A 16,038-nucleotide genomic window follows, 5' to 3' on the forward strand; every position below is an offset into this window, starting at 1 on the left:
AGCTGAAAAGTAAACAAGAGCGATTTGCCGCGGTGGAATGCAAGAATTTAATTAGAATATATTATATCTAAATAGGACTGCCCAGAACCAAGTGAATTTAACCGCCAACGGTAAAATATCCCAAATGCCATTTTTAACCATGGCAGTTTTTTGATATCATCTGCCTTTATTTGTGTGTCGCATTATATATAATTATATATTTTGCCATTCCGCTGTTGCTCTGGGTTAACAACGGAAATCGTCCTTTCTCTTTGGTTCTATTTTTACAATTATTGCATACAAAGGCTTATATTTCACCTACATATGTAATTATTACATTATTACTTGTTAATTGTATTAAAAGTGCAAGTATAAAATAACGAGTAAAAATAATTGTTTCTTCATTTTATGTATAAATAAAAAATGGACCGGAAGCTAAAAAAGTCAGAAATTCCAATCGTATATAATTGTCTACTTAATTTACAATCACATTGTATATAGCTACTTTCTCAATATTTATTTCTTCCTAAATATTTAAATTGCAAACATTTCTATATGTAAAATATAAAAATATTTTGTATTAGTGTAAAACAATTTCCTTATTTCGGAATTCATGTATCCCGCATTTAGTAAATCATAAATTCTCAAAGTCAATGAATTCCGAAAAAAAAATTATGTTATATTTTATTTAATTATTTTTTACCCAAAACAAAAAAAAATTTGTAATAAGAAAGATAAAATCAGAAATAAACGCAAAAGACGATTGCAATGCGACACACCATCAAAAGTACACCAATTAAACAAACAGGTGCTCATTATCGATATCAACTAAACTATCTTATACAATATTATTTTGAACATAAAATTAAATTAAGTGGATGTTCCATTGCTCATCCCCCATTATTATGGCATACCGTATACCAAAAATTGAATTACAAACAAAGATTGTGTGGTACATTTTTATTGTAATTCGCGATTTTTCTTTTGCATTTTTAATTTTTTTAACATTCGCTTATATTACTCGTATACTAAATAAATAATTATTAAAAAAAAAGTGAAAATATTTTGTATAGCTACTGCTATACTTGGTAATATATTTATATTTGTACACAGTTACACACCATGTATACAAATTATTTGTACATCATGTTGGTGGAATCACCTATCCAGAAATGCTTAAGTAAACGCATACTAATTAGATGGCGATTAACAAATATTTTTTTATTTTTACTTTTACTGAATTGAAAAAAAGAAGCTTTCGATTTCAAATTTTTGTATTTTGTACATACACACATGGCTATTTAAATATTTCGAAACATCTTTATTGAAGCGCACTGTTAATTATGCGCTCATTTAAAAAAACATATTGGAAGCAAAGAAAAACTTTTTAAATAAAAATTGCATTAAAAATGTAAATTAAAACATTTTGATAAAATTAAAGATCATCTTAATAATGAAACTTTTATTTTTTAACTGGTACAAAATTAAATTAATATATAAAGATATATATATATATATATCTTTATATATATATATATATCTATATATATAGCGTAGTGCAATTAAATTAATAAGTCAAAAGAACAAATGAGGGGAGGGAGAGTGCTTTTACAAACCGTATTGATTTTGGACAGTACAGAAATAGAAAAAATGTTGCATACTTGCAATTTTTCATTTAAAAAGAACAATAATGCCAAAACATGTCGCTGTCAAATGTCAGAATTCAAGCTAAGATAATATTATGCTTTTTTGCAAAAGATTGCAAGAATTTTAAAAGTTAAAGTGGATGGATCTTCGATAAAAATGGGCCGAGCTTGTATTTTTTAATTCTTGTGCAGTGATTAAATTTAACAGGTTTTGTCTTTACACCCGAAGTAAAATTATCAAAATCCCCCTTGTATGTACTATACTCGTACTGTTGAAAAAGGAGTGCAACTGTGTGATACCAATTACAAATTTGAAAATCACGAAGAATTAACAATGCAAAGTGACCAGTAGATCATCACATATTTTTTAAAAATATTGCAATATTAATGAAAATGTTACAAAAGTCAAGGCCGGATAATCGATATATTCGAAATCAAACAAAGAATTTCGCTTTTTATTCAAAATGGTGCATTCGATATTGCATTTGATAATGATAAAATGTGTGTTTTGATGCAAACTTCAATTCAAAATGAAAAATTCTTTAACATTTTTAATTCATTCAGTAAGGCGCATGTTTAAAAAACGCTTTTTCCGCTATTTTAATTAAAAAAAAATTTAAAATGGAAATAAAATAATAATTTTAATGAGATTGACTAAAAACAAATCAATTATAAAATATTACCGAAAAATTTATTTATTATTTGCAATTAATTTAAATGTATGTAGAAAGAGCTGCACAGCAGTTAAATAAAAGGAAATAAAATTTTAAATCAAAAGCGCACACATTCACAATAAAAAAACATTTATTCATAAACTGAAAGGAAGTGATAGTTTGTTTTATTTTGAGTGCAATCATTGCATGTTCCAATATAGTGGGAGTATTTTTAAATTGTACATATATATATATATATATTGTATAATTAAATAATAAAGTTAAATTATATTTTTATTTACGCATGACTATATATAACACAATAACATATGGTGGTTTTTTCATTTTAATAATTCGCTGACCAGAAAGTGTAACATTTTAATATGGCGATAAATCATTTGAACGCAGCCAAATTTCACATATACTTACTTGATATAGCGATGAAATTATAGATGCATTAAACTTTAATTATCTTTTTCATAAACCTTCACTGCAGTTTTATTTTATTTTTACATGTTTGATCTACTTATACATTCCAATTTTCGAATGGTTTTCGAAAAAATTCAAGTTAATTTTGTTAATAAATTAAATTTTTCAGTAATTTTAAATTATTGTAATTAAAGTCATACAATGACGTCATCATCAAGGATTCTATATGCAAAATAGGAATGAAAAACGTCAACACATAAATTAATTGCGATTTTCTTGTAAAATGGTGCTATTAATAGTTAAATTTATATTAATTTTAATAATTGTACTACTAATATATTAATTACTTAAAACTAAAAATTTCTACAATCCAACATTGTCTTACTTACCTTGCACTAAATTAGAATATTTGGGTAGCAGAATATATCTAAGAATATTCATATTTTAATGAAGTATAAAGTTCGACCTCATCTGTTTTCAATTAGAAATTCTTAAAAATTTGACTATTAAATTTCAATTTAGCATTTTATATTTTAAATTTTTTTATAATTTTTTTATATTTCGCTAGATAGAAACACACATTTTTTTTTGTTTTCCACTTTTTTAAAATAAAAATTATTCCATTTTTTTCTTTTTGACAATCACGTTTTTAAAATATATGCAGGGTTTGCATTACAATATGCGCATATATGTAAACAATAAACACAATTACTATAATAATTTTGTTATTTAACTTTCCGTTCCGAAAATAAAATATCTTAAAATTATGCAAAAGAACTAAAGGAAATCACGGTCTATTGGCCACCTGCTCACAATTAATTTTTTATAAGGTAAATTTTAAGTGAGAATGGATTGCATTTTGCAGCGATGTGCTTAATTTAAACTAAAAAGTTAAAATAAAAATTTTGATATTGTGCATCGTATAACACATTTAACACCTTAATTTTGTTGTTTTATTACAGTGCAATTAATTTTAAAATCTCTTCCATAAAATTCTGTAAAATATTCATAAAAATTAAAATTTTCTTAACTTGTTAATAAATTAAAAATCTTGACCATAAATTGCTTTGAATAATCGCGAATAAGTTGTAATCGTATTCGATACAAAGTCGCGCCACGCACGACTCTTTAAAACAAAAAAAAAGAACCGCAACGTTTCACACGTTTTTATTGTTGCATATTTCTGTTTTCCATAATTTTATTGCTGTTACAATAATTCTGATTTTTATTTTTATTGAGTAGTCACTGCGTTATAAAAGTGTTTAATTTGCGCGATTAAAAATCTTTTTTCTGTTAGTTTTTTTTATTTTGTATTTTGCCTTTGTTTAAAAATTTTATTCAAAATTTTCAAAGTACAAAAAATAACGTTATGATTTAATTTTCTTTTTTTGAATCTGTAATCCGATATTTTTTTTTTGCGCTAATGAATAAACCGATTTGAATGCGAGCTCAAAACTGAATGAATGAACGTTTCAATTTTCGTAGTTTTTGCTTCTTTTTCTTCTTATTATTTTTTATGTTTTGCGCCACTTTTTTTCACTACCATATTACGTTTTTCTTCCACTCTTATATATGGGGTATTTTAAAGTAAAGCCGACTATTTAGTCCGCTTATGCACGATATTCAAAATATAACAATAAATCTGTTATAAAACACAATGTAAAACAACATTGAGCACTGTTAAGTTGTTTTTGTTTTCTTTGTTGGTTGTTCCTTTTAATGTTACTTCTCTGCTCTAGCATGGCGATCGAATACAAATAATACAACATTTTTGCAGAATATTGTTGAAATAATTTATTCAAAAATGACAGGTACCACACGGCATCTAATTTATAAAATGCCTTATAAAAATCATTTTATAGTTGCAAGAAAGAATTTGTGTGCAATAGAAAAATGGAAATTTTTTAAAATGTTATGATTTTGTTATTTGATATACAACAACATATACCATTGGTTAGATGGTCGAAAATGGGTAAAACTTTTGCTCCGAACTAGGTGCAAAATCTCAAGGGTTTTCGGGATACAGGAGTTTTCACGAATTTTCACGAAATTTCTAGTTAACTAAGCTTTTTTGATTATAACTTCCGGTATGAAAAAGATAGAGGCTTCAAACAGGCAGCTTCTGAAAGGTCTAGTAAAGGTATTAAAATAAACACCTTACTTGATTATGTATTTTGTGTACTTTCAGAATACCAATCATTTAAACTTTAGGAAAAATCAAATTTTTCCCTTTTTTTTTATTTTTTCAGTTTTTTCTAACCAAGGAATTTCGTTCGAAATTTTTTGAAACTTTGAAATTTTTTTTTACAGAATTTTGGGCACTTACTCAATAATTTCAGAAACTAAGAACTTAAACATAATTTCAGTCACTAAATGTTGAAAAATATTTTATGGTACAGAAGATATAGGAAGTATATTTTAAGAACTGTAAAAATTTTTGAAGGCAATATAAAGTATGTAACTATTAATCATAATTCATCCTAATATTGAAGGTAACAACTAACGCTTCCGCAATTTGTAATTTGCTTTTAGTTGAGGAAGGGAATTTTTTTTATATGCCAATTTTAGCAATTTAAAATAGCGAAATCTGATTTTTTAAAAACAAACGCAAGATCAGAAAACTTCACATAATAAGCAATAATATTAACATTATATTAACATTACATTAACATGTTAAACAATAACAATATGTAGTATGAGATATTTACATTAATATGTGCAAACATTTGAAATTGGATTTTGTGTATATGTAAGCATTTTTTTGTTCCATTCTATGTTGAGAAATTTGAGCGATTAATAATCACACATTAAATTTATTTTATGAATTGCTTTCGGGATCGCGTTTGTTTTGTTTTTTTTGTGTATTTTTATTTTTCAATTATTACTCATTTATGGGAGTTCCTGAAATGTTAAAACTTTTATGTTATATAGGGTTATTAAAGTTTTTGTCATACAATCTATGATTCAAAGTTATGTCTAAAAGTACTTAACTTAAGAATGATGTGATTTTGAAAGAAATGATTATCGGGTTAATTTTTGAAGAATACAAGTTTGTGTATTTTACATATTTACGTAGGAAAAGCATACATTTGTAAATTTTATATAAGTGCTATTGCTAGGCCCCTGATAAATTTCAGTATACTCTTCTTAATATCAACACTATTTGGTCGAATCTATAGTCTGCGTGTATATTTCAAAGATATGTATGAAGGTCTTCTTCACTTGAAATTTCTTTTGATGATTAAAAATATAATCATTTAGTCAACATACACTCTCCATTCATATTTTGAGGTAAAATTCGCCCCACAATTATGTTTACTATATTTCAATAGTTAAAAAATTCTTTCACTATTATACTTGCATTTTGCTTTTGCTTTTTGCTTTTGTGTTTTACATTAACAAAATTATTACTTTCACTGTCCGGCTTTTTGTTTTGTTACGCGAACAAGTTTTTATAATGTTGAAGCAACCAAGAAAATTAATTAATTTTTTTGTTTTTAATATGACAAAAAGTTTAATATAGAGCGAAATTCGTAATAAAACAAGAAATTGAAACAATAATTATTGTGACTTATGATATAAGACAAAATGAAAGTTCTGCCAATATTAACTACTTTCTGTTTTAGCATTTATAGGTGATACAAATTCGAATCCAAATTATATAGACTAGATATTGATTTGAAATGCGACGAATGCGCATTTTTGCTGCAAACTTTTGAATGATAAATTTATAGAATTTCGATATTTGATCATTTGACAATTTTACATTGTACCGATTAATAAACAAGCCAAATTGTCACTTCAAATGTACGTTATTGCCAATAATTATTACAGAGAGTGGAGAGTTCGGAGTTTCTTTTTTGGCGAAGGTAATTTTAAACATACATTCATATATGTATGTACAGTGTGTATGACTCTGCAAACCTCGACATAATAATAAGCATATGAGCAATAAAAATAAATTTAATTTAGTTTTTCGTAATTTTTTTTAACCATGTACTCTAATAATAAAGTGGAGTTTTCCACTTACATATGTACATACATAAACATACTTGTATGAATTTTATTTTCTATATTTTTCTTTTTTAGTGCGACCTAATCCAAAACAATTTCTGTATAATCGCGTTAGGTTAATAAAGGTCGTGAAAAATTGGGATAGTCGCACTGCTGCTTCGCTCTTTGTTTATGTGTAAACGAAAAAACAAAATAAAAAAGTGTTATACTTATATGTACATACATATATATAAACCAACATACACACATAAATTATACAATCCACATAAAATATTTACTGTGAACACATTTTTTTGTTTTTAATATTTTTAATTTTATTTTCATTTTTGCTGGTAATCTAACTCTTTCCATACGCCACTTTGGCACCAAATTATTTTGAAAATATAATGAATTTTTAAGAAAGAAAAAGAATACCATAGATATTAAAAAAAAGAGATATTAAAAATGACATGCCAAATAACGCTAAAACGCTTGTTGAATTTTTATTAATACATGCGCCTTTTATTTTTAGTTTTTTTATGTTTTTGAAGTTGTCATGAATATGATGACTAATATTTTAATTTGGAGTTTTAAATTTATTAGCGTCATTCAACATTTGGATTAATAATAATAATTACACACTGATTATTTAAGAAAATTTTTGTGATATTTTTTCTACCTCAGCAATATTTTCTCTACCATATGGAACATCTATGTGTAAAAGATTTGAACGTATTCTGATGACATCTGCACCCACACTAATAGGTGCACTAAAAGAATTATTATATTCTATAATCTATATTATCAATAGCTAGGGCTGCTATGATTTATGTAGTAATTTCACATTAATTTGATATTGTTAATTATTAATTTAAATTGTAATAATTATAATTAAAAATTTACCTATTATATAAATTAAGCTTAGTAACCACGTTACTGATAACACAACACTGCAGCGTTATTATAACAATAAAAAATGTCACCACTATCTTTGTCGCCGAAAATGACAACAATTCTAGAATTTGCAAATTAACATGAACTTTGAGATTACGTGATCTTCTATGCATTTGTAAGATAATTTCTCTACATAATTTATAACTAAAAGCCAAAAGTGAAACTATAAATAAAATTTATAAAATGCTATAGGCATATACGAAGAATAATACATATATTACCTGCATATGCATATACCTATATACAAATATAAATGGCCATACGTGAAGCATAAATAAAACATTAACAATCAGTTTCAAATGGAATTCCCGTTGAATTGATCACGTTACACATGTCATCGAATATTTTAACAAGTACCTAGATACATATGTGCGTATAATAACTTAATTGCATATATGTATGTGATGTAGTTCATAGTAAAAAATATTATAAGAGTTTACGGCTCTACTAAAAACAATAAAAGTCCCTGATTATCTTTAAAGTTGAATAGGCAATAAAATAACAAAAAGGAAGGAAATCCTTTTTTACACAACGAAAAAACTTTTTATTTATTTTATTATTTTAATATTTTACTGTGTGACAAAGTAGTGCTAAATTTTCTTTTATATGGCGTAAAACTGATCTCGCACGTTTTACTCAATATGAATACTATATATAGAATAAAACGTGAGAAAATCGTGTTTGATTCTCACCTTATATACCGTAATAAAAAATTAGTAATGCGTATAGTCGTAAAAATCATTTGTAAGATTTTGTTAAATCACAATGAAACAAACATAGGCACAACATATAAATCGTAAAAACAAAAAAATAATAAATGCGCATAGAGTGTGCTCGAACTTACGAATATGGGAAGTATTTTTTGTCCACTGTGCACTGGAAAAACGTTTGCAAATTTAGAAATTTCAAATTTCATGAAACTAAAATGCCAATTCGTTTTTTAGCACATTTCCAATAAAACTGGAAAAAATATCTAAATAGTTTCACTCCCTTGCGTCCTGTGCGTAATCTACCATAATACGTTATATGTAAAGTAAGCTTTTGTATGTTGAACGTATGTCACCTCTAAAATTAATTGATGAAAGCGCACAAAATTTTCAAACGTTATTTAGCTATGTCTCAACAATTTTTGATACTATATAGGAATTTCGCACAAGCGCATGTATGTTATGTGTGATAGAAATCGTTGAAATTTTTTAAAAATGGTTTGATTCAAATTTATTTTACAACGAAATTAAACTCAATACAAAAAATAGCATATATTTAAGAGGTAGCAGCAAAAAATATGAAAATCTAGTGTAATTTTATCGCAAAGAGTATACTCGGATACTCGGAGAATATGGTTGCCCATGTACACACAATTTGAGATAAATTTAAATAGGAAAAACTTCAATTACGAAAGTGATTAAATTTTTAAAGCTTCTTTGCAATTTAGAACAAATAGACAATCGCAAAAAGCAACGCATTAATGTAATAAAATACTTTTGTTTTCAATTTATTTAAGAATATCTTAAAAGCAAAATAAATAAATAAATAAAATAATGATAACAAGGTAATCTTATCACTGATGCTTAATTTTGTTTTGTCACTTATAATCTTTTTAACATTTTGTTATCAAATTATTTTTTTCTAGTAAACTACGTTTGTATGTGTGTACAATGCGCATACTTCAAATTTTAGTGGGTAAGTATGTAGGTATTTTATATTTTATGTAAGTACATATGTAATTCATACAAAATGTGTTTGTTTTTTTTTTTATTTTAGTGATAAGAACCAGTTGGTCGTTATCATTCAATTTTATTTTTAGTTTTCAGCAATTTCTACATTAATTTCTCAGTTGTTTCAATAATTTTGGGCAACGTTGACGGTAATTCGAAGGATTTTTGTACGTTTTTAATAATTTAATTAATATTAAAATTTAATAAATTATTTCAATAAAATGAGGTTAGTAAAAATTTTTAAACAAAAAACAAAAAAAAAAACAATTAGGTATAAATTTTATAAATTTTCCTATTATATAACAAAATAACGCGAACGATTTTTATAAATTTATTGTCATTTGTCATTATCACTTCGTTGCAAATTTTAGCCGGTTTTTCAGTTGATTGTAATTAATAATTATGTATTTTATGGTTGTGTTAGTGAGAATTTGAATGTTAAATCCAGAGCATATTAAATCAAAAAGCCAGTCAAAAAACAGAACTTTATCATAATGTTTTTATCATAAGATTACTTACCTACATATTATGTACATATGAATATGTTCAACTCTTACTAATCAAAGGAATTATGGATGAATAAAATTAATTATGGGTGCTCTTTAGATTCTACAATTATATCTACAGATTCATATTCAAATGTATTAGTTAAACAGTCAAATATCATAACTATGTACATAAATATGTACATAGTTATATAAAGTTATTAAATATCATAAATATGTACATAACATATTTATCATATATCGCTCATTTACGGCAACACTGACATAACACAAAAATTTGCAAATTTGAGAAAAACAAATTTCAAAGTGTTGGAATTAGTAAATGTTTCTCGTTATGGCATTATTTTTTATTTTATTGTAAGCAAAAATTTTCAAGCTAGTAAAACGTTGTTTTTGGACAAAACGTGTTTTGAGCGCTTATAAATAATCAGAAATAGTATTTTTTGAGTTGTACCACTATTGCAGCAAATGAGCTATATACACTTGTACATATATACACTTTATATTAATAATTTGGGAGTAAATCTAAGTTAATTGTTAGTGATAACATAAATTTATTTGTTAACAGCAAAATACGCTTGTGGGACTTTATACAACATAATGGCTACTTTATCATCAAAATAAATTTTGCACTTGTATTATGATTGCGTCAATAACACAGAATTTTTCGCTACATTAACAAATTTTTATTGTACATACATACATCATATATTTTTAATTTCCTATCTTGTATTTTTTATTTGACAGTATTTAGACTGTATATATGTAACGCATGTACGTATGTATATTTTATTTTAAAAGATATCTACATATTATATTGTTTTGTTTCTCTACTTTAGAGCCACTTTTGATTTCGTTAAAAATTGTGTTTGTCGTTAGAGTTCACTATAATATTCAATACGATTTTTTTAAATTCTTAAGAATCATTACCCTTAAGATTACACACATACTTATGCACATGTTATGTGGGACCACACAGTCCATATTTATGTGACCCCACATAGTGTTATAACTATATGTACTCTTATACCCTTTTAAATTTTATAATTTAAAAGTTTTCTTTTCTACATTGCCCTTTAAAAATAATTTTAACTTTTAAGCTAAATCATACAATATATTATGTGCCATTGCGAAAGTGATATTTTAATTTTAGAATTTTCCAATTACAAAAAATTGGTAAACACTTTGGTTACCATAAAAATGTTCTTCAAGTTGCCACAAAAACAATTGGGGCAAATTTTCATACAACTTCAACTCGTTTAAATGATCTTTTGATTGATTCATCAGAATATAGTTTTTTGAAAGATATTGGTTTAGAATCAACAAATTGTGGTGTATATAACGGTTCATGGAAAGGTACTGGACATATTATTAAGGCAATAGATCCTGGCACTGGTAAGACTATAGCTAATGTAAAATGTGGAAGTCCAACTGAAATGGAAGAATGCTTAGCTGTTGGAACGAAAGCAGCAAAGGATTGGGCAAATGTTCCAGCACCTGTACGTGGTGAAATTGTACGTCAAATTGGTGATGAATTGCGTAAATATAAAGATCAGTTAGGTAAATTAGTTAGTCTTGAAGTTGGTAAAATTGCTAGTGAAGGACAAGGTGAAGTGCAAGAATTCATTGACATTTGCGACTATGCTGTCGGTTTATCACGAATTTATTCAGGACAAGTAATACAATCTGAAAGAAAATCTCATACAATTCTGGAAAACTGGAGACCTTTAGGTTTAATTGGTGTTATTTCCGCTTTTAATTTTCCAAACGCAGTATTTGGATGGAATGCTGCTATTGCTATGGTAAACGATATAAAATAATAATTATTTTAACTAATACATGTGTATTAAATTCTCAATAAAAAATAATAATTTATATTTTACAATGTTTTTCGCAGGCTGTTGGTAACTCCGTCCTTTGGAAAGGTGCTTCAACTACTTCTTTAGTTTCAATAGCAACGACAAAGATAGTAACAGAAGTTTTAAAAAGAAATAATTTACCACCAGTTATTACACTATGTCAAGCAGGCTCATCTGTTGGAAATCAAATGGTAACAGATGAACGTGTTAAACTGTTATCTTTTACAGGAAGTTGTGGAACAGGTCGCACAATTGGTATGGAAGTCCAAAAGCGTTTTGGAAAAGTTATCCTTGAACTGGGTGGAAACAATGCATTAATAATTGACGAAAACGCAAAGCTTGATTTAGCTTTAGATGCAGCCTTATTTGGCTGCATTGGTACATCCGGGCAAAGATGTACTACTACTAGAAGAATCATAATTCATGAAAAAGTATATGATGAATTTGTAAACCGTTTGGTAGGAAAATATCAAAGAGTGAGTTGAAAAATAGATAACGTAGCAGATACAATGTTTAGTTTGTTTACCATTATTTTAAATTTTTCTAAATTAGGTTATGACAAAACTAGGACATCAATTGGATCCAAACACACTTTATGGACCAGTTCACACAGAGGGAACAGTTAAAGATTATAAGGAGACAATAGAAGAAGCAAAAACAGCTGGTGGAAAAATTGAATTCGGCGGCAATGTAATTAAAAAACCAGGTTTTTACGTGGAACCTACGATAATATCTAATCTGCCACATAATTCTGTATGTGTACATAAAGAAACATTCGCACCTATTGTATATGTGTTGAAAACTAAATCAATCGATGAAGCAATTAGTTGGAATAACGAGGTAGAACAAGGACTTTCATCATCGTTATTTACTGAAAATATATCAAATGCATTTAAATGGATTGGACCAAATGGCTCTGATTGTGGTATTGTTAATATAAATACAACGACAAATGGTGCTGAAATAGGTGGAGCGTTCGGTGGTGAGAAACAAACTGGTGGTGGTCGTGAATCTGGCTCTGATTCATGGAAACAATACTGTACAAGAGCTACTATTACAATTAATCATTCTGGTGAAATTGCACGAGCACAAGGTGTTGAATTCGATGTGTAGATAAATTCATTGCAATAGCCCACTTTAATTGTCTTAAGTAAATATAATACTTTTTTAACTATAATAAAAATAATTTTATATACAACATACAACAGGAACGAATTGGCGTACAAATCTTTATACAATTGAGAGTATGAATTAAGTCTTCTAACCCCCCATCAAAATTCGTTAATTTAATTTTTCAAAAAGGAATATAAATTGTTATGAAAATTTGATAAGATGTGATATCTTATCTACGAAATTCATTAAAAATTTTGAAAAATTTAAGCTTTTAAACAAAAAATGAAAAGAGTCAACTTCCAATTTTTCCTAATCTTTATTTTTTCGTTACAAATTGTCTTTATTACTAGTGTCAAACCTCCAAAAATCAACTTCAATATCTATCGAAGATTTTTTGTGAAATTTGTAAAGGGAATCGATATTATATCGTAATTCAGCCACAACTTCAGCTTTACACTTTAATTCTTTACTCTTTTTTGATATGTACTCCCTATAAAGCAATTTGTTTTTATAAATCTTTGAAAGTTAAATATTTTATGAACAGGATTATATCTACGTACCTTGTTGAAGTTTTATGCAATGAGTAGACGGCATTGTTAGAAAGATTTATAGCAGTCTCTAAAAATTTTATATCCATACCAGCATTATTTTTGGTCCCGAATGGTGGATTCATTACTATTGTGTCAAAAATATTTGTCCATCTAGAATCTTTGAGACCATTCAAAACATTAATTTGAACAATGTCAATCGAGGGTATTTCCATATCAACGACATTATTGCGAAAAATCTGTTGAAAGTTGCAAAGTTTTAAATTAATAACTTTAATTCGAATTCTTGGAAGATTTTGATATATTACCCAATATAAATCAAGTAATTAAACAAATCTTAAAGAAATTTTAGAAATTTTTAATTATTATTAGCGACAAAATTTTTGAAAAACAAAATTACCAAAAATTTACCTCTATTGCTTCCCTATCAATTTCGAACCCAATCGTTTGCGACGCACCCAGTAAAGAAGCACCTATGCTCAAAACTCCGCATCCACTTCCCAAATCACCAATTATTTTATTTTCAATATCACCATACATAAACTAATAAGTTTTCCAAATAAAATTTTTGTCAGTTTTACAATAAAAATTTAAATTACCTGCATGTTATACAACATATAGCTAGCAATATGTGAAGGCGTTGGGTATTGTTCTAAGCTTACTTTAGGATTTTCAAAACTATCAGTATCTTGAAGATACTCTTCTAATTTCTTCAATTTTAGTTTAGCCATATTTAAAATTATTTATAAAATTTTCTTCTTCCAAGGTAAAATTTTGTTCTTAAATTGTTTATTAAAAATAGAAAAAAATAAACTATTTACAATTAAAACATGTATACGTGTATATATAAGTATATGTATTTTTTTCTTCTAAAAGTTTGCTTAAGTTGACTGCTTAAAGTTTTTCTTTTCCTCTACTAAAGAAAAATAAATTTATTTTTATTAATGATTTCTATTTCATATTGCTATTTACCATTAACTGTTATTTTGGGGTGTCGCAACGTGGTAGGACAGGTAATATTATATTTCCGAAAGCAGAGTCAGTGGGTATAAAAAATCCAAAAGACTGTGTTGTTGCTTGCTGCCAAGCAGTTCGCGCAGTCGAATTTAATGGTATCTGATCGGGTGCTTGTATGTTAGATGTTTGTTGATTTGTGGGCATGAACTACAGATAAATTATATAAATGTATATGTAATGTATGTAGGTATATTTTCATTTTCAAAGTTTATTCAAAAGTTTGACCTACATAAATTTTCTTGTGCATTATGGTTTAATCACTATTACCTGTGTCATGCTCGGTGATGTTAAATTTGCTGGAGAAACTCCTTTTTGTAAAAGTTGCTTCTTTAGTTGCAAATCTTCTAAAATTTTTCTATTTGTTTCTGTAAATTAAAAAAAACGTTGAACAAGATTGAAGCAAAAAATAGCCGGTATAAATCAAAATCATGTATAAACAGAAGCATTTATATATAAACTAATATCATTTAGTTTATATAGGCATATTTGTTTTATTGATTATGTACCTACTTCACTATGAATATGATTTAAGTATAGACTGATCTATGTATGTTTGTGCAACACAGTGTGCATATTTATAATACCTATACCTTTATTGACAATTTGTTTGAACTTATTGTTTTGTACCAGCAAATACTTTTTTTTTTTTTGAAAATAATAGATAACAAAAACACAATACTTAATTATTTTTAAATTAATTTTGTACCTTGTTGAGCATTAATATTTGGAAAAGCCATCAAATTTTGTACAATTTATTTATCTAAATTATTTGATATTTTGTTAAATTAAAAATAAAAAAAAACTTTCTTAACCATAAACAAAAAGCATTTCTCCCCAACTGATTTCTATAGTTTAGATTGTAAGACGTCATAATTGTCAACAAATTATTGCCAGAAATGCCAAATGTATCAAAATATCTTATTGTAATAGTCTTTAAAGGGTTGAGTTGATCTATAAGTTTTCATCTTAGCACAAGCAATAGTCTAAAAACTTTTTGTTGAGACCCCATTACCAAAATAATACTAATTTTCATTATTACATATTTATGATATTAGCAGCTCAGAAAATTTTAGAAAAGATAAAATATGAAAATAAAATGAACACAAGGTTTGGTGTTAGTCAAACCTACATTCTCTTTCAGACTTTTCCGTTTCTCTGACTAACAGAACTTAAACGAAAAAATTTAAGCCAAAAAAAAACTATTTTGTCTTAAAACAGTCAAAACACATGTAGATAACAATAAAAGAAAATTGTGACGTCTGTTTTAAAAGGAAATTTAAATCTATGTATAGAAATAGAAATGACCTGTTGGGCATTAGACCTTAAAAGATTTTAATACAAAGGAACGAAAAGATGAATTGTGCCTTACAAGACCATTAGATTAGACTATTGAAAAATTTATACTCAATATTTTAACCAAACATAACTTTCTGGACCGTACGAAGAATCACCAACAAAAGCAACAAACACATATGTAAAGGAAAATTTTCAAAATTTCTGCTGTTTTAAACTCATTTTTTTATAACAACATTAATCAAACATTGAGGTTTGTTTTTTATAGATGGTTTTTCTTGAGCATCGTCAAATTGGTTGCAAACTGAATTTTTTTCCCTTCATTGAGGA

General features: G+C 26.7%; 3 protein-coding genes across 6 annotated transcripts in view; 1 reads left to right on the forward strand and 2 right to left on the reverse strand.

Annotated features, from left to right (window-relative positions):
- LOC129605248 (rRNA N6-adenosine-methyltransferase Mettl5) overlaps positions 1 to 14,140 on the reverse strand; it is a 38,535-nt gene extending 24,395 nt beyond the window's left edge. The window contains exons 1-4 of one of the 3 annotated variants that reach the window (XM_055514886.1): positions 13,998 to 14,140; positions 13,810 to 13,941; positions 13,411 to 13,637; positions 7,610 to 8,011 (exon numbers count right to left, since the gene is read on the reverse strand). In XM_055514886.1, the coding sequence (XP_055370861.1) occupies positions 7,975 to 8,011; positions 13,411 to 13,637; positions 13,810 to 13,941; positions 13,998 to 14,129 (528 nt within the window). In that variant the 5' untranslated portion in view covers positions 14,130 to 14,140 and the 3' untranslated portion in view covers positions 7,610 to 7,974. Of the gene's footprint in view, positions 1 to 7,609; positions 8,012 to 13,147; positions 13,341 to 13,410; positions 13,638 to 13,809; positions 13,942 to 13,997 lie in introns of those variants that run through there. The other 2 variants (XM_055514884.1, XM_055514885.1) reach the window with 2 other exon arrangements.
- LOC129605247 (putative aldehyde dehydrogenase family 7 member A1 homolog) lies at positions 9,453 to 12,948 on the forward strand. The gene is made up of 4 exons (XM_055514883.1): positions 9,453 to 9,598; positions 11,032 to 11,680; positions 11,776 to 12,213; positions 12,290 to 12,948. Exons 1-4 carry the CDS (start codon positions 9,594 to 9,596, stop codon positions 12,848 to 12,850), a joined length of 1,653 nt encoding a protein of 550 aa, XP_055370858.1. The 5' UTR covers positions 9,453 to 9,593; the 3' UTR covers positions 12,851 to 12,948.
- A 34-nt stretch (positions 14,141 to 14,174) lies between the features above and the next one.
- On the reverse strand, positions 14,175 to 15,256 carry LOC129605249 (SOSS complex subunit C homolog B). 2 transcript variants are annotated; one of them, XM_055514887.1, is made up of 4 exons: positions 15,122 to 15,256; positions 14,683 to 14,780; positions 14,371 to 14,562; positions 14,175 to 14,314 (listed from the first exon to the last, which is right to left on the reverse strand). In XM_055514887.1, exons 1-3 carry the CDS (start codon positions 15,150 to 15,152, stop codon positions 14,380 to 14,382), a joined length of 312 nt encoding a protein of 103 aa, XP_055370862.1. In that variant the 5' UTR covers positions 15,153 to 15,256; the 3' UTR covers positions 14,175 to 14,314; positions 14,371 to 14,379. The 2 variants fall into 2 exon arrangements, with proteins under 2 accessions (XP_055370862.1, XP_055370863.1); XM_055514888.1 differs by having other exon boundaries at positions 14,176 to 14,311.
- Positions 15,257 to 16,038: the final 782 nt, after the last annotated feature.

The sequence above is a fragment of the Condylostylus longicornis genome, unplaced genomic scaffold (assembly GCF_029603195.1).
Source record: "Condylostylus longicornis isolate FDR11 unplaced genomic scaffold, ASM2960319v2 ptg000013l, whole genome shotgun sequence".
NCBI lineage: Eukaryota > Metazoa > Arthropoda > Insecta > Diptera > Dolichopodidae > Condylostylus > Condylostylus longicornis.